The sequence below is a fragment of the Gorilla gorilla genome, chromosome 5 (genome assembly GCF_029281585.2).
Source record: "Gorilla gorilla gorilla isolate KB3781 chromosome 5, NHGRI_mGorGor1-v2.1_pri, whole genome shotgun sequence".
In the NCBI taxonomy this organism is placed as follows: Eukaryota; Metazoa; Chordata; class Mammalia; order Primates; family Hominidae; genus Gorilla; species Gorilla gorilla.
Genome location: NC_073229.2, coordinates 135,733,585 through 135,755,689, shown reverse-complemented (window position 1 = coordinate 135,755,689; position 22,105 = coordinate 135,733,585). Strand labels below are relative to the sequence as shown.

General features: G+C 42.7%; 2 protein-coding genes across 11 annotated transcripts in view; one reads left to right on the top strand and one right to left on the bottom strand.

Moving 5' to 3' along the window:
- The window catches only part of LOC109027360 (spidroin-1-like), a 119,877-nt gene that overhangs the window by 7,625 nt on the left and 90,147 nt on the right, over nucleotides 1-22,105 (bottom strand). For 6 of the 10 annotated variants that reach the window (XM_063707201.1, XM_063707198.1, XM_063707203.1 and 3 more), the window contains one exon: nucleotides 259-480. Coding sequence is in view for 3 of the 10 variants with exons in the window: in XM_063707211.1 (XP_063563281.1) it covers nucleotides 475-480 (6 nt within the window). In the remaining 7 variants the exon portion in view is untranslated. Of the gene's footprint in view, nucleotides 1-258; nucleotides 481-16,466; nucleotides 18,276-22,105 lie in introns of those variants that run through there. The other 4 variants (XM_063707199.1, XM_063707210.1, XM_055391525.1 and 1 more) reach the window with 3 other exon arrangements.
- Nucleotides 1-22,105, top strand: part of TRAF3IP2 (TRAF3 interacting protein 2) — a 48,044-nt gene that overhangs the window by 12,159 nt on the left and 13,780 nt on the right. Inside the window, exons 3-6 of the mRNA XM_019029833.3 lie at nucleotides 2,576-3,412; nucleotides 14,264-14,456; nucleotides 18,816-18,982; nucleotides 21,644-21,732. Coding sequence (XP_018885378.1) covers nucleotides 2,584-3,412; nucleotides 14,264-14,456; nucleotides 18,816-18,982; nucleotides 21,644-21,732 — 1,278 coding nt within the window. The 5' untranslated portion in view covers nucleotides 2,576-2,583. The remainder of the gene's footprint in view (nucleotides 1-2,575; nucleotides 3,413-14,263; nucleotides 14,457-18,815; nucleotides 18,983-21,643; nucleotides 21,733-22,105) is intronic.

The window sequence follows — 22,105 nt, the reverse complement described above, 5'->3', positions numbered from 1 at the left end:
GTGCTGGGGTTACAGGTGTGAGCCACCACGCCCAGCCCCAGACCAGTTTTAACTGAAGAATTCCTACCAGAGGATGACCTCAGATTTCCAGTTTATGTGAGATGACTGCCCTCATCACTTTTTTTAAAGCCTCCTCCAAGCCCCCAGATGGCTCCTCAGCTAGAAGAGTAGAATTTGCAACTTTTTTTTTCTTTGGGTAGAAAAGCGCTTCTAAGGTACTCACACTGGAAAACCCAGGGAGAATGGAAATAGTTGTACCTGAAGAGTGAGGATTGAAAGCGAATCCCATGGCAATAAAGAGAGGACAGGAATTAGTCCTCCTGCCACTCAGCTCACTTTTTGCATCTCTTTGCCTCCCATTCAGCTGTGGGCCCACAAGTGCATGTAGACGATGACACAACAGTCAGGCAGGCCTTGAAAAAATACTTTCGTTTTCTGACCAGCTGAAGAGCATGTTGTATGGCACATCCAATTTCATAACTGTGGAAAAATTGCAAGAAAGAAAGGGAAAAAATGGTGAGCATTTTTTTTTTTTTGGAGATGGAGTCTCGCTCTTGTCGCTGAGGCTGGAATGCAGTGGTGCAATCTCAGCTCACTGCAACCTCCACCTCCCAGGTTCAAGCGATTCTCCTGCCTCAGCCTCCTGAGTAGCTGGGATTACAGGCACATGCCACCATGCCCAGCTAATTTTTGTACTTCTAGTAGAAAGGGGGTTTTGCCATGTTAGCCAGGCTCGTCTCGAATACCTGACCTCAGGTGATCCACCCGCCTCAGCCTCCCAAAGTGCTGGGATTACAGGCCCGAGCCACTGCGCCCGGCCAAACATTTTTTAAATAATAAAAAGTTGCGATATTTATTTACAGGTTTTTTGGGTAGGCTCTTGTTCATTTTTATAAGGTCTGATCACTTTAGCTGATGAGGTCTCCTTTTCTGCAGAGCCAATGAGCAGAGGACATACACAGCCTGAAAAGGACAAGGATAGGGAAAGAGAGAGACGGAGGGAGGAGGGAAGGCCAGCCGGAAATTAGAAGTTGAGTTTTCTGTTGTGTCAGAAAACAGAGCAAGGGTCGTTGTGCAGCAGGTGGGTAAGTTTGATACCAAGTGGGAGAAGACTGTCAAAGAGCATTCATTTGGCAGGGAGTGGAGAGGTATCTTTCTGTAGGCTGTTAAGTATATTTGGTGGAAAACTGTTGGCCCCATCTGTGTGAAAGGGGAGCATTTCAAAATGCATGCTGTCCTGATCCCATTGGATTGGGTACAAGGTGCAAGAGAAAGTGAATTCATGCTCTCCGAAAATTGTCTTAGAACATAATTTATGTAACCTGACTTTAGGCACAGTGAGCCCTCAGTGAACGTGGTTGAAATGCGACATGGATCCAAAGTAGGAATTTTTAAATCCAGACATAATCCCTTTTCTCTCTCTGGTATTTGAAGTATGCTGTGTACTAGCCTTGCATAGAATAACCCTCTGGGATTTCTTCTTTTTCACTTGCTTGCTCTTTTACGACACCTGCTCTGCAGCCTCCTGCAAACCCCCAGTTGCTCCTGTGCAGTCCTCTGGACTGCCTTCTTCCTGCCCCTGCAGTCAAGGCATCATCTCAATCAGTTTAATGATGAGAGGAGGCTGGTTTTCTTTCTCATTGTGTTAGGTGAATTAAGAGTTCTTCTTACAGCTAAAAGCAATATTGCCCAGACCGTGGGATAAATGCTCTGCAGGCTAAGGTCTAGTTTAGCGAGCCTTGCTGGTTCAACTACATCACAAACCAGATGGTCATGGCTACCTTTGTTGCAGGCATACTGCCCAGAGGGAATTAAGTCCTCCAAATGACCTAAAATTAGGTAGAAAATGTCACTCTGACCTTTTTTCAATGTGTTTTAAACTTGGGCTTGCTTTCTTTGCTTAAAAAAAAAACACTTTTATTTTTTAAAATTAGGAAATAGTCAAATGGAACACAATTATAAAAGTTTAAAAGGTGAAAACTTCCTCCCACTCCTCTCCCCCAGCTTAATTCCATCCTCAAAGGCAACCAATGTAGCAATGTCTGTATATCCTCCACACGGTTTATACATATACAAGCAGATATGCACACACAAACACACATTCTCCTCTCGTTTTTTACACAAAATAGCAGCATAGTATGCACACTGCTCTGCGCCTGGCTTTTAAAAAAAACTCAATATATCTTAGAGATCATTCCATATCAGTTACTAAGATTTATTTCATCATGTATTCCAAGCACACACAAAGCAGCCCACATTATGATAATTTCTCTTTCCTCAATACTTGGCAGTTGATTTTCATCTGTGTTTTCCCCTTGCTGGTGAATGATTTCTACCACAGGATGGTCCAATCACATTCTTTGAATTGCCTTCCAGATAAAATATCTTAATAAGCATTAGTGCTTTTGCCTGGAGGATAAGTAAACAATTTTATGTGATTAGGGCTTTGCAAGCACATTGGTGTCTCACTGTTAATTTAAACCACATCTTGAATGAGGTCCCTTAAGGTCATAAAGTGAGGACTCCAAGAATTGGTCTGTCTTCTAAGGCTATGGCATGTTTTCTCTTGTTCCAGAAACTAGAATGAACCGAAGCATTCCTGTGGAGGTTGATGAATCAGAACCATACCCAAGTCAGTTGCTGAAACCAATCCCAGAATATTCGCCGGAAAAGGAATCAGAACCACCTGCTCCAAATATAAGGAACATGGCACCCAACAGCTTGTCTGCACCCACAGTGCTTCACAATTCCTCCGGAGACTTTTCTCAAGCTCACTCAACCCTGAAACTTGCAAATCACCAGCGGCCTGTATCCCGGCAGGTCACCTGCCTGCGCACTCAAGTTCTGGAGGACAGTGAAGACAGTTTCTGCAGGAGACACCCAGGCCCGGGCAAAGCTTTCCCTTCTGGGTGCTCTGCCGTCAGCGAGCCTGCGTCTGAGTCTGTGGTTGGAGCCCTCCCTGCAGAGCATCAGTTTTCATTTATGGAAAAACGTAATCAATGGCTGGTATCTCAGCTTTCAGCGGCTTCTCCTGACACTGGCCATGACTCAGACAAATCAGACCAAAGTTTACCTAATGCCTCAGCAGACTCCTTGGGCGGTAGCCAGGAGATGGTGCAACGGCCCCAGCCTCACAGGAACCGAGCAGGCCTGGATCTGCCAACCATAGACACGGGATATGATTCCCAGCCCCAGGATGTCCTGGGCATCAGGCAGCTGGAAAGGCCCCTGCCCCTCACCTCCGTGTGTTACCCCCAGGACCTCCCCAGACCTCTCAGGTCCAGGGAGTTCCCTCAGTTTGAACCTCAGAGGTATCCAGCATGTGCACAGATGCTGCCTCCCAATCTTTCCCCACAGGCTCCATGGAACTATCATTACCATTGTCCTGGAAGTCCCGATCACCAGGTGCCATGTAAGTGATCTTTACCTCCTCTGGGCATTCTGGGCTGGGTGACTGAAGAAACAAGGGCCTCACATCAATGCTTCGTGTCACTAGGCTGGCATGAACAGGTCAGAATGCAGGGAGGGCATTCTGCTTCTCTTAGGGGCTTTCCATGTGTGGCTGGATTTGCAAGGACCTTCAGAGAATGCTTTTTCTTAGCCTTTAAGCCTGTCCCACTTGGAGTCTCCTTCTCTAGGGACCTTTAAGTATAAAACAGGTTCCTCTGTCTGGGTTAGTTTAACAAACCTGCCTAGAAGCAGAGAGATGACCCAAATGATTTCTAGAAAATGTATTTTTTGTTCTAATCTTTGGGCATATGGGTTCTTCCTTCTCGTCATGTTTCTTCCCCATCTTAGACTTGGCAGAGAAAGGGCTTTTAGTCAAAAACAAAGCAAAACAAAACAAAAAACCAGAAGGTGCCCAGAATGTCATTGAGACTCTGGGATTCGGGCCATTACATGAAAATGAAGTTGTTTCTGTGATTTTGCTGCTTAAATCCTTTTGGACACTTGAGCCATCCACAGCTACCCTACATTCCAGCCACTCTAAGACTGGCAGTCCCCCTACTTGTCGCGATGGTTCACATCTCCATGCGTTTGCCAGGCTCTTCTCTCTCTCCGGGATGTTCTTCCCCTTCTGGTGTGTTTGACCCAGTTTCCATACACCTTTTAAAAAAACTGCTTTATCGAGATCTAACATACATACTGTAAGGTTTACCCTTAACCCATTTTAAATAAAAAATTCAATAAATTTTAGTATATTTACAGAGTTATGCAACCACCATCATACACATTTTTTGAGACTTAGCTCAAGTGTCCCTCTGGAAACCTCCCCAGATCACGTTCTCCTTCAGGGCCGCTGTCTCCCTTCTGCTCTGGCCCTGTTGGGACACCTAACACAAGCATGGCATCTAATTATGTACGTGTCTCCTCTCCTTCTAGACTGCAAGTTTTTGTGCATCTGCAAATGCAAACGTGTACTTTCAATTCATAATTCTCCAGGATTTAAGCACAGTGTCTGGCACATACTAGACTCTCAATAAACTACTTCCGAAATAATAATATGTATCAGTGCAGGAAGCATCTCTGAAAGTGATAAAGTCTTAGGTTGAGATAAAATGTTCTATCACCATTTTTTTTTTCCTACTACCATTCTTGATGTTAAATCTCCGCTGAGGCCACTGGAAAATAACAAAAGGGCTTTACAGATGAAACACAGGGCTGTGAGGCATGATATTTTTCTTAGCAAATAAACACTGGACAGAAAGTAGTTCAGAGTGTAAGAAGTGCCTGACCAAAGGCCTGATGCGCAGCTTTAAAATAAATTATAGAAATAATTACAAATGCTGTAATCAACCATAATTTACATATTAGTACATGTATACTAAGTATAAAACTTCCTAAAGTGAAGAGAGCAACACAGTAATTCATAACTCAAAAAAGACAAAAACAAAGAGGAGATAGAGAAATGTAACTTAGAAGATGCTTGGAAGAAATAGGTAAGAATGAGTGTGAGATCAGGAATGAGGGCAGGGGCTGGGGAAGCAGGAGGATGTAAGGAGAATGGGGCCTTGGGCTGGAGGGGGAGAAAGAGCCTCTGATGCCTAAAACTGGGACGTGGTGTATAAATGCTGGGAAGTCAACAGAGTGGGAGTGCATGGATGCCACCCCTGCTCTAAGCGCCCAGTCATAGGGTGGGTGTGGTGGTGGATTCCCTTAAGTATGAATCACTGAGAACTGAACGTTGGCAAGGTTAAGGCTGTATTTCTCAGTGATTGCCAGGTTTAAAAGGAATAATTTGTGAGAATAATACCATAAACTACTTTTTAACATTCTGTTATCTGTATTTAAAGGTAAGTTTTCACCAGGCACGGTGGCTCACCCCACTTTGTAATCCCAGCACTTTGGGAGGCCAAGGTGGGTGGATCACTTGAGATCAGAAGTTTGAGACTAGCCTGGCCAACATGGTGAAACACTGTCTCTGCTAAAAATACAAAAAGAATTAGCCAGGTGTTGTGGCGGGCGCCTGTAATCCCAGCTACTCGGGAGACTGAGGCACGAGAATTGCCTGAACCTGGGAGGCGGAGGTTACAGTGAGCCGAGACTGCACCTGGGCGATGACAGAGTGAGACTCCATCTCAAAAAAAAAAAAAAAAGATAATTTTTCTGATCATTATAATATTTGGTCACTCCCAAAATTAAAATATGCCCAGAAGTTCAAAAAAGAAAAGAAAAAGTTTTCATATTTCTGCCACCCAAATAGAATTCCTTATTAGGGTTTTGACATATCAATTTTCAGTGTTTTTTTCTTTGCATATATTTTAAATCTAAAATTAAAATAGTTTTCAGTGACATTGAGTACTTATTCCAGAATCATTTAAAACTGCTTCATTGTATTTCATCAGATGAATCTACCAAATTGTTATGAACCTGTTCTTTATTGTTGGACATTTAAAATAGTTTCCAGTTTTCTGATCCAATAAGCAATGCTATGGCAAGCATTGCATACATATGTTTTTAACTGCACTTCCAATTAACTCCTTAGATTAATGCGAAGAACTGTGAATTCTTAAGGCTTTGTGATACAGTCCCAAGCAGCTGACTTTGACTACTAACAAGTGAAAGCCTCATCGTGATAGACAAAAAAAGCACTGACTCAATGTTATAATGAAGGTCCCAGGACCTTCTGGAAAATACTTCCCACAGAAAATACTTTTCCTGTTGTTGGAGCTGAAACGGCGCCATTGGCAATCCAGTCTTTGGAGGTGAGCGTTGTCCTGTTGGGGCAGGCTCCTTTAAAAGGCAAACACTCCTGACTGGGAACACTTTTTGTCTCTATTGCCCCAGGGCCTGCTTTCTTTCATCATTTCACCATCCCCTTGCTCTCTGTATTATTTCCTTCTGTTAGGGGGTTGGGGAGAGACATCTAGGATCCTGGGGGCGAAAAGAGGTGTTGAAAGGCAGAGGGGAGAGAACGGGGATAGGAGAGGGGAATAATTCACAGAAGATACACAAATAGCCAATATGAAAATTAAACCAAGCTCAATATCATTAGATTTAAGAAGTGCAAAATTCTTAAAGATACCTTTTCCCTGATTAGTTGTGCAAAAATAAAAACTTTGGACAACATCCAGTGTTAGTGGAGTTAGAGAGAAATGAATATTCCCAATCACTCTTGATAGGAGTGTAAATTGGTGCAATCTCCCAGAAGGCAATTTCACTATCACAATTTTATGTGTGCTTCCTCTTTGGCCCAGCAGTTTCACTTATAGGAATCTGTCCTATAGAAACATTAAACAAGCATATACAAATACAAGAACAAGAATATTTATTAAAGCATTGTTGCATTAGAGTAAAAAAACAATTACAATGCCTATCAATAAGGGGCCAGATAAGTCATTTGTGATTTTTGTATACTATGGACTACTAGGCCCATGTTGCACTGAATACACATTCTGACATCAAAAAGATTAAGTTGAAAGGCAAGAGCTGCAGTGATGATCCCATCCATGTTTATTTTTTAAAAACTATATATGTTTATATATACATATTAAGTCTAGAAGGATCTAGTGGTGATCTTGGTGGGGAGGGGAGCAGGGAATTAAGAGGAGACAGGTATATTTTCCTTCTAATTTCATATACTTTTGTTGATTTTTAAAAATAGCAAACGGCCGGGTGCAGTGGCTCACACCTGTAATCCCAACACCTTGGGAGGCAGAGGAGGGCAGATCACTTGAGGTCAGGAGTTCAAGACCAGCCTGGCCAATATGGTGAAATGTTGTCTACTAAAAATACAAAAATTAGCCAGCCATGGTGGTGGGCACCTGTAATCCCAGCTACTCGGGGAGGCTGAGGCCTGAGAATCACTTGAACCCGGAAGGTGGAGGTTGCACTGAGCTGAGATCGCGCCACTGCACTCCAGCCTGGTAAACAGAATGAGACTCAGTCTTAAAAACAAAAACAAAAACACATAGGAAACATAAAAATAAAAATAGCAAACAGGTATTACTTCTATAATTAAGAAATGAGTAAAAACTGAAAAGAACAAAGGGAAACTGAGCACATACAGAAGGCAAGCTCGCCCCAATTCACCTTGCATGTCCCTTGGCCCTGGCTCCCATCTAACCATAGAGAAGAGGGTCAGGGTTGCCAGTGCTGATGGCTTTTTTGCAGGGCATTGTAGCCCTAGAATATTTATGAGGCCTTCAGCAGCAATGAGTCCCACGAAGGTTGTTGTGAGGATTAAATGAGATAATGTATTAAAGGCACTAGGAAAGTGGCTGGCTGGTGGTAAGCCCTCAATACTAACAGCTTTTAGTTATTATTGTTATTATTTAAATGCATCCTGTAGCCCAGTTCTGCAGGGTGCTCCTCTACTTCCAGATCCCACTCACTGGCACAGACTTTTTAAGCATTCAGGGCAGGTGTACAAATGCTTAGTTTCATGTCAGGGCTATAACTGCACTTAATTGCTAACAAAACCACTTCAAAAGAGCTGTTCACCTAAGGGATGCTTGTGCAGTTGGAAACCATGGCTACGTGGCTCTACTCAGCTTTAGAAGAGCATTACTTCCTTACCCATTAATGAATATATAAATAAATAATGATCACCATGCAAATGGCATATCTAAGCTTTTTGCAAGTTAAAGGAAAAATGGTTATTGGTTGCCCCTTTCATGTAAAAAAAAAAAAAGTTTTCAAAGTAGGTGAAAATAAGAAAGGGAATAAGCCTATGTTTTCTCCTCACCCCACCCCCTGGAGAAGTCGGCCTCCTGCTGCCTCCGAATCCTTCCACTGAAGGTCGCCAGCATGGAGTTCATGGCTGTGCAATCAAATGAAACTCATGATGCAAATATATTGGGAAAAGAGAGAGAATTAAGTCTAGAGAGCCCTCATTTTATTATAAAATTATTGCTTTCTCTACCAAGGAGACTGAATAGAATAAAATTATGGGTACATGTGTACAATTGTACCTGTGGACCAAAAAAAAAAAGGGGGGAGGGGATTATTTGTATGCTAGAATGCATGCACAAAAAATAAACCAGATGGAAGAAGTGATAAAGAAGGAGTTGCCTTTCAGGAACCACAGCTGCTTACAGCTGTGGGAGTTCCTGCAACAGTTTATATTGGCCATTTTGTTTCCTGGCTAAACTGATTGCATTATATCACGATTTTTTTTGACAACTTGAAAATCAGATTTTATTTCTCTCTCATAAACTCTTTTAATACCATTCTTAATAAGGAAGAAAAATGTTGCATGTCGTGACTGATAAATGGAAAACCTCATTTAGGATTTGGTTTACATATTCCAAATGGTAAAAGCTCAGTAACATGAAGATCGTGTGTACTCAGGCCAAGAAGATCACAGGATTGACAAATAACATACAGTCCTGGGCGCCCATTTGTGATTGTGCAAGATTTTCATTTTTGCTTTGTGATTAACACTGCCTCTGAACTGAGGAGTTACCATGCTAGCAAATCATTTGTCTATCACATCATCCACCTTCCCTCTCCTACAGAATTAACTCTCTTGATGGAACTGTAGGCATTGGGGACAAGTCCGCAGGGAAGCTATTTCTGAACAGGGATTCTCAAGTAGGTGGCTGTCGACTCATATGTCTCCCCTTCTCACACACTAACGAGTGTGGGTTTGTGTTTAAAAACAGACACCCACAGACACATAGATTTTCTCTTTCTCTCTCCATTTATTTTGAGCTAATCCCAAGGGAACTGTATCCTATTTATCTTTGTTCACCAAGTGCCTGGCCATCGAGGTTCAATAAATATTTGTTGAATGAATAAAAAGAAATCTGTTCTCTACTTCCCGGGGAAAGGAGTGAGCCTTAATCATGAGTAGAGTCTTTGTAATGTGAAGCCTTGGAAAAGCCTTTTTTTTTTTTTTTTTTTTTTGGCCTGGGAGGGAAGCAAAGAAGGGAGTCAATGAAATTTGGAAACAGAACCTGTCCATCCACTTATCAATTTATTCAGCAAATAGTTATACACCGTCCTTGTTTTCATGGAATTCATAGTCTACTGGAGAGAGGGATAAGAAGTAGAAGTCAGAAACAGAATGACAAATTATAAGTGCTATAAGGGAAGTAACTGGTTGTTGGAACAGACATTAATAGACAGGTTGACCAGAGAATCTCTTTAAGCAGACATCTGAGCTGAAACCTAAAGGACGAGAAGGTCAAGGAAGCAAGGAGCTAAGGAAGCAAGGAGCTTGATGTCATTAAGATACCAAAAGCAAGTCAGTGGGGCCTAGCAGAGTGAGCAAGGAGAGAGTGGTGTGCGAGAAGATGAAGGCTGGATGGGCCATGGTGAAGAATCTGGATTTTTATTCTGAGTTAAACTTCTTTATGAAAATGGAAAATTGAACTCTATAATTCTCAATACGGAACTTAGAACAGTACTTGACATGTAGCAAGTGATCAATAAATGTTAGCCATTATTTTACATGTATAGTACCCAAGTAAATTGGCAAGCCTTCATCATAGTAATTGGAAAAAAATGACTAAAACTTTAGCAGTGAAAAAGATGGTCATTTACTTGATAAACATAGTTTTTATTTAGCAACTGTTCTTGTTTTTGTTTGTTTGTTTTTTTTTTTGGTATTTTTTTGTATAGATGGGATTTCACCTTGTTGCTCAGGCTGATCTTAAACTCCTGGGCTCAAGAGATCCACCCATCTAGGCCTCCCAAAGTGCTAGGATTGCAGGCATGTCCAGCCTATTTAGGAACCTTTTCCATACAACCAGTCAAATTCCAGACAAAGCTGGTCAGATTCCACTTACAAAAGGGAACGCTCATTTTTTACTGATCCACTGATACTCAGTTTTCCTTTGTTTTCAACAATAAAAGGACAGCATGGAGGACTATATTGTCAGTACCCTAATTTTAAAAATTGATGAGGTGTATCATTTTCATCTGCTCACATAAACTGGCATAACTTTTTACCACAGGTGGCTGTTTCTGAAATGAAAGTTACAGCTAATCAAACACTTAGCCCACATGCCTTGGTGATTTTAATGATATGATTTGTTGCTATGAGACAAAGACATGTTGTGAGGGAAATAATCTGTTAGAAATCATATGACCTTGATTCAAAGGCTTTTGATTAACAGCACCAACATCCGCTTTCTGGAAAAGAAATAAACCCTATGATTAGAGCTTGGTAGTCCTTTTAAAGCAAATAAAACAATATTAGCCATTCATTAATGGATATAGGAAGCAAAATGGCTTCAAACATTAAAAACTTCTCAAGATACTTTCAGCTTTTTCCTCATAAAGGCTTTTAAGGCCACTGGCAAAGTTTCTCCTCTTTTACCTTGTGTTTCTCCTTCCTACTTCTGGAGGGAGACACCGATTAAACCAAAAAACCCCCAAAACAAATGGACAGCAGAAGAGAATTAAGACAGTCTAGGGCAGTGGTCCCCAACTTTTTTGACACCAGGGACCAGTTTCATGGAAGACAATTTTTCCATGGACTGGGGATGGGGATGGTTTGGGGATGATTCAAGTGCATTACATTTATTGTGTACTTTATTTCTATTATTGTTACATTGTAATATATAATGAAATAATTATACAACTCATCATAATGTAGAATCAGTGGGAGCCCTGAGCTTGTTTTCCTGCAGCTAGATCTGGGGGTGATGGAAGACAGTGACAGATCATCAGGCCTTGGATTCTCATAAGGAGCGTGCAGCCTAGATACCTCATGTGCGCAGTTCACAATAGGGTTTGCACTCCTGTGAGAATCTAATGCTGCTGCTGATCTGACAGGAGGCAGAGCTCAGGCGGTAATGCAAGTGATGGGGAGTGGTTGTAAGTACCGACAGAGCTTCACTTGCTCACCCACTGTTTACCTCCTACTGTGTGGCCTGGTTCCTAACAGGCAATGGACTGATACCAGCCTGTGGCCTGGGAGTTGGGGGCCCCTGGTCTAGGAGACCTGTGCCCTAGAAAGTATTAATAGATTATGCAGTCCTAAATGGCTTCTCTTTTTCTGTAAGTCGGCTTTGTAACTATTGAGCCTTCATTCATTCATCTATTGAGCATCCCCTGGGTGCCAGTACTATCCTTGGAGACATGGTGGTAAGAGGACACAGTCCATGCTTTCACAGAGCTTATATTCTAGTAGGGAAGGCAGGCAAGAAGTTGACAGGTAAAAGTCATGCTTACTTATGCAAACCCATGATAGGAACTATGAAGAAAGCAAAATAGGGAATGGGATAAAGTAACTGGGTGAAGAGGCAGGCCTCTTTGGACAGGTGATATTTGGGCTGAGCTCTGAATGGCAAGAAGTCAGTCTGTGAAAATTTAGGGCAAAAACATTCTAGACAAAGAGGGTGGCAAACTCAGGATCCCAAAGGAGAGGACAAGTTTGGGATATTAAAAATGAAGCCAGAGCTTAGTGGGCCAGTGAGAGTGTAGTGGGAGGCAAGATCTACAGGGGCTGGAATCTGATCAAGCAGGGTGGATTGTAAGTGCAATCCACCAAGACGGTTCTATCTACAGCTGGGTTTGTAAAGGGTCTGCTCATGCAAGGCTCATTGAAAAGCAGGGCTGGCCCCTACCTGGGGACCTGATAGCAGTGGCATTTTTTGCTATTTTTTAAACTGAGGGAAAGGAGCAGTAGTGACTTGCTCTGTTGCCCTGAAACTGCAACTGGTGATCTGGACCCCCTGGAATAGATCCGCCCTGCCCTGAGAAGGCTGCCAAGGTGAAGCCTGTGCAGTAGACCTTGTCCTAGACCATAGGAGTCTCTGTGGGCCTGTCTTCCATTCTGAGAACAGTCCCTTCAAGTCCCAGTCTCCTTTGTCATCCAGGTGCAGGGATAGATCTAGGCAGATCCGTTTCTCCTCCTTCCCCTCTTTAAACCCCTACTACTTGTCATGACCAGGCCTAAGCAATATCAGGGCAAGGGTCACAGGGTCCTGCCAGGAGACAGTCTGGGATGGAGGGGCATGGTCACTTTTGCCAGAAGAAGCATGATCGGAAGGACCCAGGTGGTGACATAGGTCAAAGGAGACAATAATAGATTGAGTCCAGGGAATCTGACCACACTTGAGAGACTAGCTTGGGCACATCGCCAGGTCACCCAAACAGTTTCCTGAGCCTAGGCACTGGGAACCTGGAGGAGGCCACACTAGTGAACGTGCACATTATTTATCTCTTGTTCTGTACTTGGGGCCATCATTCCCCTGAATGTTCCTTTGAAAACGTAGATGGCTCCTGACTGCTTTGCCAAGCTAAGAATACAGTTCTTTTTTTTGTTTTTGAGACGGAGTCTTGCCCTGTTGCCCAGGCTGGAGTTCAATGGCACAATCTCAGCTCACTGCAGCCTCTGCCTCCCAAGTTCGAGGGTTTCTCCTGCCTCAGCTTCCTGAGTAGCTGGGGTTACAGGTGCGCGCCATCACACCCAGCTAATTTTTGTATCTGTAGTAGAGATGGGGTTTTACCATGTTGACCAGGCTGGTCTCGAACTCCTGAACTCAGGTGATCTGTCCGCCTCGGCCACCCAAAGTGCTGGGATTACAGGTGTGAGCCACCGCGCCTGGCCTTAAGAATCAATTTTTATCCACATTCTCAGCTTCTCATTTTGGTTTCAACCTATCAGTCACTTTTTTGTTTACTTGCCAGTTTTATTTTGCTGTACATCCCTATATGTATCCTATCTACATGGCAGGCAAACTGGATTATTACTTTTATAATCAGCAAAATAATTTTAAGATCAATGAGGGTTGATCTTAAAAGAATCAAAATAATTTTAAGATCAATGAGGGTTTTTTAAAAACAAAACAAAACACCTTCCTTCTTGTCCTAACTAGTTACGCCTCCTCCTGGATCGTCTTACTGCTTATGTGGGTAGGAGGGGCAGTGCTTGGATCACTAGGAGGTGCTCATTGTTCATCTTGCAGGGCTACCATGTGGCTCTCTTCAGTCCTCTTGCATCTCTCGTATTTCCCAACACCTTACCCCCTTTGGGCCTGGGCCATTCTCTCAGAGCTCTTCCCTCTCACCCTTACTTGGTTCCCTGCATCTCTCCTCTGGGCTTTTAGTTCTATTCTTTTGCGTGATTAAGCATTAGGTCTCTCCTATGCTTAACTCTGGCAGCAGGCTGCCCTTCCCTGGGGACCCTCCTGCTCCTGGTCATGGCTGGGACCCACTTTCTCCCAGGTTGCACATTCACATAAGTCACTGCCAGCTCTGGCTTTGCTCTGAGCCCACCCCTCTTCAAGCAGCCCTGGCTCCAAGTGCACGTAGGCTCTAGCAGGAGAGGACCAAGGGAGTTGGAGGGTATTGCCAGTTGGTTGGCTAGTTCCCAGGAGGATGAGCCAAGTTTTCATTCATTTACCTCTTCTTGAGAGTGGGGTGTGTCCACTTGGGGGAGGAAAATACAGAGCAGTGATTCTATAGCTATCATACAGATAATTTTTCCTAGCCTTGGGTTCGGGACATGAAGGAAATTGTGGTAGGAATGGTGGTGTGAAAGAGGTTCTTCATGGTTGGATTTTCCTAAGTATCTTACGAAAAGAGGAGCCTGTGTTTTTTGAAAAGTTTTTTGAGCTTTCCAGCTGGAATACCAAACTGGTGATTTCACAGATGTTTTTATTTAGGACAAAAAAAAAGTGAATTTCGTGAAAACACTCAAGTAATTAACAGTAGAGAAATACGGCAAACATCACAGAGGTGGTAACAGATAATCTGGACCCCTCAGCTGGGATCAAGACACAAATGAGCATGGAGCTTACGACTCCTTTCACATGAAGGAGCTAGAGTTGATGTTCCCTGTTGTCTTTGTTGTCTTCACCTACAGATGGCCATGACTACCCTCGAGCAGCCTACCAGCAAGTGATCCAGCCGGCTCTGCCTGGGCAGCCCCTGCCTGGAGCCAGTGTGAGAGGCCTGCACCCTGTGCAGAAGGTTATCCTGAATTATCCCAGCCCCTGGGACCAAGAAGAGAGGCCCGCACAGAGAGACTGCTCCTTTCCGGGGCTTCCAAGGCACCAGTAAGTATGACAGGCCCAACCTTCAGGCATTTTTAACATGAAAAGGAATTATGCCAATGCAATGAAGATGTGACAGAATTCTCTATAGGTTTGCTAACCCACGTTAGTGAACAAGTCACATAGTGGAATGCCCAATATAGACTTTTCAGGTCAGGAGGAAACGGAAGCTGGTTGACAAGGATCTCTTTATCAGACATAGAAAGCCACTAGTGACTAGTCGAAATTCTCTTAAAGGAAAGGCTCTTCAGATGTTCTCCAAGTCACACCCCTTTCTTTTATTTTCAGATCATCTGAATTTTTAGTCCACAAAATAGATTTTTGATTTTACTATGACTGACTTCCACTGTTAGCCAATTCTTTATATGTCTAGTGTCTGTTCCTGTTTAAGCCTATTTCTTACTTTAAAATGTTAAATTCAATTAATTTTCCATCAAAATTTAAAATTACCTGTTCTTTTCTTTTTTTGAGACAGGGTTTTGCTCTGTCACCCAGGCTGGAGTGCAGTGGTGCAAACTTGACTCACTGCAACCTCTACCTTACAGGTTCAAGCGATCCTCCCACCCCAGCCTCGTAAGTAGCTGGGACTAGAAGCACACGCCACTGTGCCCAGCTAACTTTTGTATATTTTGTAGTGAAGGGATCTCCCTATGTTGCCCAGCTGGTCTTGAACTCCTGGGCTCAAGTGATCCACCCACCTTGGCCTTCCAAAGTGCTGGTATTACAGGCATGAGCCACTGTGCCTGGCCTATTATTTTCTTTTGTAATAAAAACATTCATACATGTTGAGTACCATTATTAGGTCTCTCCTATGCTTAACTCCGTATTTTCATGACTTCAGTTGTCTAACTCTTCAATCTTTTTTTTTTTTTTTTTTTAAGATGGAGCCTTGCTCTGTTGCCCAGGCTGGAGTGCAGTGGTATGATCTTGGCTCACTGCAACCTCTGCCTCCCGGGTTCAAGCTATTCTCCTGCCTTAGCCTCCTGGGTAGCTGCGCGCCATCACGTCTAGCTAATTTTTGTATTTTTAGTAGACACGGGGTTTCACCATATAGGCCAAGCTAGTCTCGAACTGATGACCTTGTGATCTGCCCACCTCGGCCTCCCAAAGTTCTGGGATTGCAGGCATGAGCCACTGTGCCCTGCCTCTTTAATCAATTTTTTCCCTTATTCTCTTTGGACTTTCCTTTTCTCTTAATTTATGGATCTAAAATATATAGGTAAAACTCATGTAAATGGAGCTTCCTCATTTATGACAATATTTGGAAGAAAGTAGATTAAATGTTTACTTTTGCTCAAAAGCAACTTTTATATACCACTGTAAAACTAGATTCTGTTTTTACAGCATAGAGTAAAATACGAAGTTCCTATTAGAGTGGATTTTTCAGAAATACAGAAAGTGGTAATTAGGTTGAAAATTTCATGGAAAGAAAAAAAGCCCACTTTATTAACAATGGTGAAGAGGCACATGCCTGCTTTCTCTTTTGCTCAGAAGCCCACAAACCCTCATATTTTCTTTCAAGACAGATCTCTTTTTTTCTCTCTTTCTTTTGGGACAGGATCTGACTCTGTCACTTAGGGTGGAGTGCAGTGGCGTGATCTCGACTCACTGAAACCTTCGCCTCCTGCGCTCAAGCCATCTTCCAACCTCAGCCTCCCAAGAGTAGCTGGAACTACAGGTGCCCGCTACCACACCCAGCTAATTTTTTTATTTTTTGCAGAGAAGGGGTCTCACTTTGTTGCCCAGGCTGGTTTCAAACTCCTGGCCTCAAGTGATCCACCCACATCAGCCTCCCAAAGTGCTGGGATTACGGGTGTTAGCCACCGTGCTGGGCCAGATCCCTTATTTTTCTAAACCATAAATACATGGAGTTTAAACAATGGAATTAGGTAAAATGTGATTTTATAGCAGGATAGGCACTCTAACAGAAGAAATATCTAAAATTCCAGGGAAATAAACAAAATGTAAGCATCTTTATGAAATAAGTTTGGTGTTGAATAGGAAAGAGAATAGTAATTTTTAAAATAAACTTTTATTTTCAAACAATTTTAGACTTACAAAAGAGTTGCAAAGATAATACAGAGTAATTGGTTTTATAGCATCAATTTAAGCCTGTTCTGATCTTCTTGATCTATTTTATCATTTTAGGATAATGAAAAATAAGTTCAGGTAAAGGAGCTAGGCTGGGCATGGTGGCTCACACCTGTAATCCCAGCACATTGGGAGGCAGAGGTGGGTGGATTGTTTGAGCCCAGGAATTTGAGACCAGCCTGGGCAACATAGTGAAAACCCATCTCTACAAAAAAATACAAAAATTAGCCGGGTGTGGTGGCACATACCTGTGGTTCCAGCTACTAAGGAGGCTGAGGCAGGAGAACTGCCTGAGCACAAGAGGTCACGGCTGCAGTGAGCCGTGATTGTGCCACTGCACTCCAGCCTGGGTGACAGAGTGAGACTCTGTCTCAAAAACTAAAAAACAAACAACACACACACACACATACACACAAACCCATCCAACTGAGGTTGGGCATAGTGGCTCATGCCTGTAATCCCAGCACGTTGGGAGGCCAAGGCAGGAAGTTTGTGACCAGCTTGGGCGACATGGTGAAATCCCATCTGTACCAAAATAATACAAAAATTAGCCAGGTGTGGTGGCTCATGCCTGTGGTCCCAGCTACTCAGGAGGCTAAGGTGGGAAAATCACCTGAGCCCAGGAGGTCAAGGCTGCAGCGAGCTGTGATTGAGCCTGGGTGACAGAGCAAGACCCTGTCTCAAAAAAAAGAAAAAAAAAAGAAGCCAGGTAATTCTCCTCTTACTCATAGTTTGAAAGAGAACTTTAATTCAGAAAGTTTACTCTGTCATTAATTTCCATGGTATTGTTTTTATACAGAAGCTTTTGAATATTATCAAGGCCTTAACATTTGTTTATCATATAAGCAATCATCTTCTATAACAACTAAGCAACTTTTGAAACAATTTTTTTGGTATAAGAGAATTTAATGCAAAAGAACTGGAACGAGTTTTTCTTGGAGAAATAAAAAAAAAAGAAAAAGAAAAAAATATGGAATGGGATCCCCCATTAGCTGAAAGCATATTTTATAGAAATTATTTTCTCTATATTAATAAAAATATAAAATAAAAATAATCCTTCATATTTTCAAAATATAGTACAGTTGAGATTCTGTGTAATTTTATTTTAAATCCTGTTACATAAGACTTTTAGAATTCCTGATTACTCCTTGGGTAAAAATATGAAAAGCGTAAGCAACAATCTACAAAAACTGGGCATATACATAGAGATTTTGTAGTCAAAACATTTTTTTTAATTTATAATATGACACAATTTCAAACACACCACAAATAACAACATCCATGTTCCCACTACCCAGATTTTAAGAATGTTAACATATTGTCACATTTGCTTCAGAATTTTTTTTTAAGAAATAAAACATTATAGAGATAGTTTTAGTCCCACCACCGGTTAGCACAATACCACAGAACAGGGCCACCAAAGAGGCTGTCTCCTCTGGCGGTCAGGAAGGTCGAGAATCAGAAAGCCAACACCGCTGTGACCACTGCAATGGTTGGATCGGTTCTGTGCCAGATAGATCTCCACTGGTGAACAATGGATGCCCATGCCCTGCCCTCGACGCTTGTGAAGCTGGTAATAGGACACTGGGAGGCTTTCTGGGGAAAACTCAGCACCTCATCACTGTGCTTACAGACAGAAACCACAGAAGCATGCTCTCCATTTCCTTCTGCCCTCCAAATCTCACACGAGGTCATCTGATTGTTCATCTCAGCAGAATGCTCGTGGGAATACTGGCAACGAAAATGATAAAGATGTTATCTAATATGGTAGCAACTTCTTTAAAGGGTCTTCAAAATCAGATTTCCATTTATATGTCAACAGTACAAATACTTCTAAATCTACATGGCCCTCTTTACCTTTTGATACATAATTAAATGTTACCTATTATGAGCTAAAAGTCATGTCTTTTTATCTGAATGCCTATAACATCAACCATCTGTGTCACCTGTCATACTACTTTGTTTTGTTGGTGACCTTGTCTACCCTATGCATGAGACTTGTTTTTCCAATTAAACAAATCTTGAATAGAGAAATCAAATCCTGCTTCCCTCTTTGGAGTCAGAGCACAGGCCCTCACATGTGGCAGCCAGCTGAAACGCTTATTGACTACAACTCCATGGAGTTCCCCTCTTCCTTCTGTCTCAGTTAAGAAATAGAGGCAGAGGAGAGAGAGCCCACTGGGATCTTCCCATAGTTCTAAAAGGCTTTCTGTCCCTGAAGGTTTGCCTTTGTAAAGAATGAAAATTGACTGTAAATGTATTCCTTTCTAGGGACCAGCCACCTAATAGAGCTGGTGCTCCTGGGGAGTCCTTGGAGTGCCCTGCAGAGCTGAGACCACAGGTTCCCCAGCCTCCGTCCCCAGCTGCTGTGCCTAGACCCCCTAGCAACCCTCCAGCCAGAGGAACTCTAAAAACAAGCAATTTGCCAGAAGAATTGCGTAAGTTGTTTGCAACATTGTTCTCTCCTTCCTCTTTTTTTTTTTTTTTTTTTTTTTGAGACGGAGTCTCGCTCTGTTGCCCAGGCTGGAGTGCAGTGGTGCGATCTCAGCTCACTGCAAGCTCCGCCTCCCAGGTTCACCCCATTCTCCTGCCTCAGCCTCCCGAGTAGCTGGGACTACAGGTGCCCACTACCACACCCAGCTAATTTTTTGTATTTTTAGTAGAGACGGGGTTTCACCATGTTGGCCAGGATGGTCTCGATCTCTTCACCTCGTGATCCACCTGCCACGGCCTCCCACAGTGCTGGGATTACAGGTGTGAGCCACCGCACCTGGCCACTCCTTCTTCTTGTGAGGTCTTGTACTTTGTGATGGCTGGATGATCACTCGTCCCTAATCTCGAAGATTTTCCTTTTTTTTAAGACAGGGTCTCACTCCTGTCGCCTAGGCGGGAGTGCGGTGGTGTGATCATGGCTAACGGCAGCCTCAACCTCCTGGGGTCAGGTGATTCTCCCACCTCAGCCTCCTGAATAGCTGGGGTTACAGGTGCACACCACCACACTCAGCTAATTTGCTTATACTTTTACTAGAGACAGGGTTTTGCCATGTTGCCCAGGCTGGTCTCAAACTGCTGGATTCGAGTGATCCACCCGCCTTGGCCTCCCAAAGTGCTAGGATTACAGGCGTGAACCACTGTACCTGGCCTCATAACCTCAGCTATTTCTCATATACACAGTAAAATAAAATGCACTTTTTTGCTTTTTGCTTAAAAAGTAACCAGCATTTTGTATGAATGTTTTTAGTGATTCTGACACCACTAGTAACACTCAAAAACTGCTTAACTCTAGATTTCCTTAAGCACATACTCCAAAAACAAATAACCCCAATGCCTTTTCCCTCTTCTAAATGATGCTCTTGAGTGGACTTGTCCCTGGGTAAATTGATTGGATGTCCATGTGGTATTGGACAGAGACCCAGCATCTCACCATAAGTTAGCAGCAGCCATCAAGAACGAGGTCATTTCCTGTAGGAATGAGCAATCTTGTTTGGAAAAAACGGTCTCACATTCTCCATACTGCATCACAACCAAATGCGAACTAAGCCTTTTATTTAAAGAAACATTCAACTAAGCGTAAGGTGATGACTCTTTTTCCACATTTTGCTGCCAGAACCAGAAATGTTGAAATATCACCAAAATGTTCTCATATTAAGGTCAGTCAGGACAGTAATTTCCAGAAATCTTAAGAAAACAGCCACTACTTGTGAAATTATTATATGATGTGCTTGCTAGAGAAGCTCAGGTAATTCTAATATGCATTTTCCAAATCTGGGAACCTCTTTGAACCAAACCTGAAACAAAGCCTTTTGCATCTGCTAATTCCTTTTGGGGGATCTGTGCTGTTTAGTCACTGACAACTCTGAAAGATCTCTATGACAATGATTCATTGCTGTTTTCATTCAAAACATTTTATTTCTGAACACTTTCTTAAGATCTTAATCATTTTAATTTTGAGCATTTCTGGAGAACAGATGCTGCCCCACATACGTTATAGTCCTGATATCAATCTATAGATCATATATATCTTACCATAATCTATAAAGGAAGTCCTCAAATACGTAACAATTGGGTGAATGTTAGGTGTTCAGAAGAAAATTGAGTGCCATCAATATATCTGGCTGCTTAAATGAGTTAATATGACCATTATACACACTTCCATTTGGGAGGTGTGTTTCAAAAAACCTCGGTGTAGATACAGACTCGTATTTTCTCTCCAGCCCCCCTTTCTTCTCCATCTTCTGCCCCAAGGGCTTCCTGAGATTTAAGTGGTCCATTCCAGACTAAAAGCCAACACAAAGAAATTATTCAGCTTTCACATTAAAATGCTAGTCAGACAATTTCCCCAAGACTTTAGCCTGAGAAAACACTGGTTCATCCTGACTGGGTAAAGCTTATCCAAACTGTACTGTCTGCTGCTCTAAGCTGACCCAGGGATGAGTGATGGAGTCTGTGATGTTGGACTGCCCAGAGGCAGTGTCTCTCCTTCAAGCTGCTGAAGTGTTTTTTAACTAACATTTCTGAGCTGTGCTTTGGTCTCCTCCAAATTTGCTGGCCTTTCTCCAAAAGTGAGTGGATTGCGGGGAAGAAGGGAGCGGGGAACCAGTTTCTCACTCTCCTCCCACTTGCTCTTGTCAGAAGAGCGAGCTTTCAGGGCAGCAGAGAGCATCAGGAGATCAAAAGAAGACACTGCTGGGTGGTCCCTTAGCAAGTTTTAGCTTCTTTGCCTGCTGGGAGAGTATTCCTTGGGCACAGTGCCAAGTGTCTCTAAGAAACTAGGCATGCCTGATCTTAAGGGCTCGCGGATTCTGGGTGGTGGATTTCCTTAGGCTTGTCTGAGCCTGCCAGTGCTCTCCTCTGTCGCTCTGATTTCCATTCACGCTGAGCAGTCTGCACTCCCTTGGACAGACCCACTGGCATTTTGGGCCTGAGGAGCTGTGCCCTGAGGACAGCATCCAATGCAGGCATAAGCTCTTAGAGCACCCCCAGCCCAAGGTTTCCTCTTATTATTCTAGAAGGACAAAAGATATTGCATATAATTTAGAAGTTTGTTTACAATAGAATAATTTGATCAGTTTCTAATAAATGTAAAAATTTTCTCTTAGGGAAAGTCTTTATCACTTATTCGATGGACACAGCTATGGAGGTGGTGAAATTCGTGAACTTTTTGTTGGTAAATGGCTTCCAAACTGCAGTAAGTGTTTTGTCCAAATAGATAACTGAACAGTTACAGTGAGTACAATGGAGAGAAAAGCAGCAGAAGAAAAAGTGTAATAGCGGTTGGTGTTTTAAATGATATTATTTGATTTATGTGATTATGCATTGAATGCTTATAGATTTAGGTAATAATTATTTTCTAGATTTTAAGCTATCTGAAGTCTCCAGCATTTTTTTCCTGTATGCTGTTTGAGTGACCCCAAGTACCTCTGAACAGCAAGATCAGTGCTAATGCTGATCACATATGCAGCAGCCCCTGGCCTGAAGGAAACGCCAGGCTCTTGCTGCACTTTGTACCTTTGTCCTTTCTCACCAATCATGCCCACTTTGGCTGAGCTTCCCATGATGCA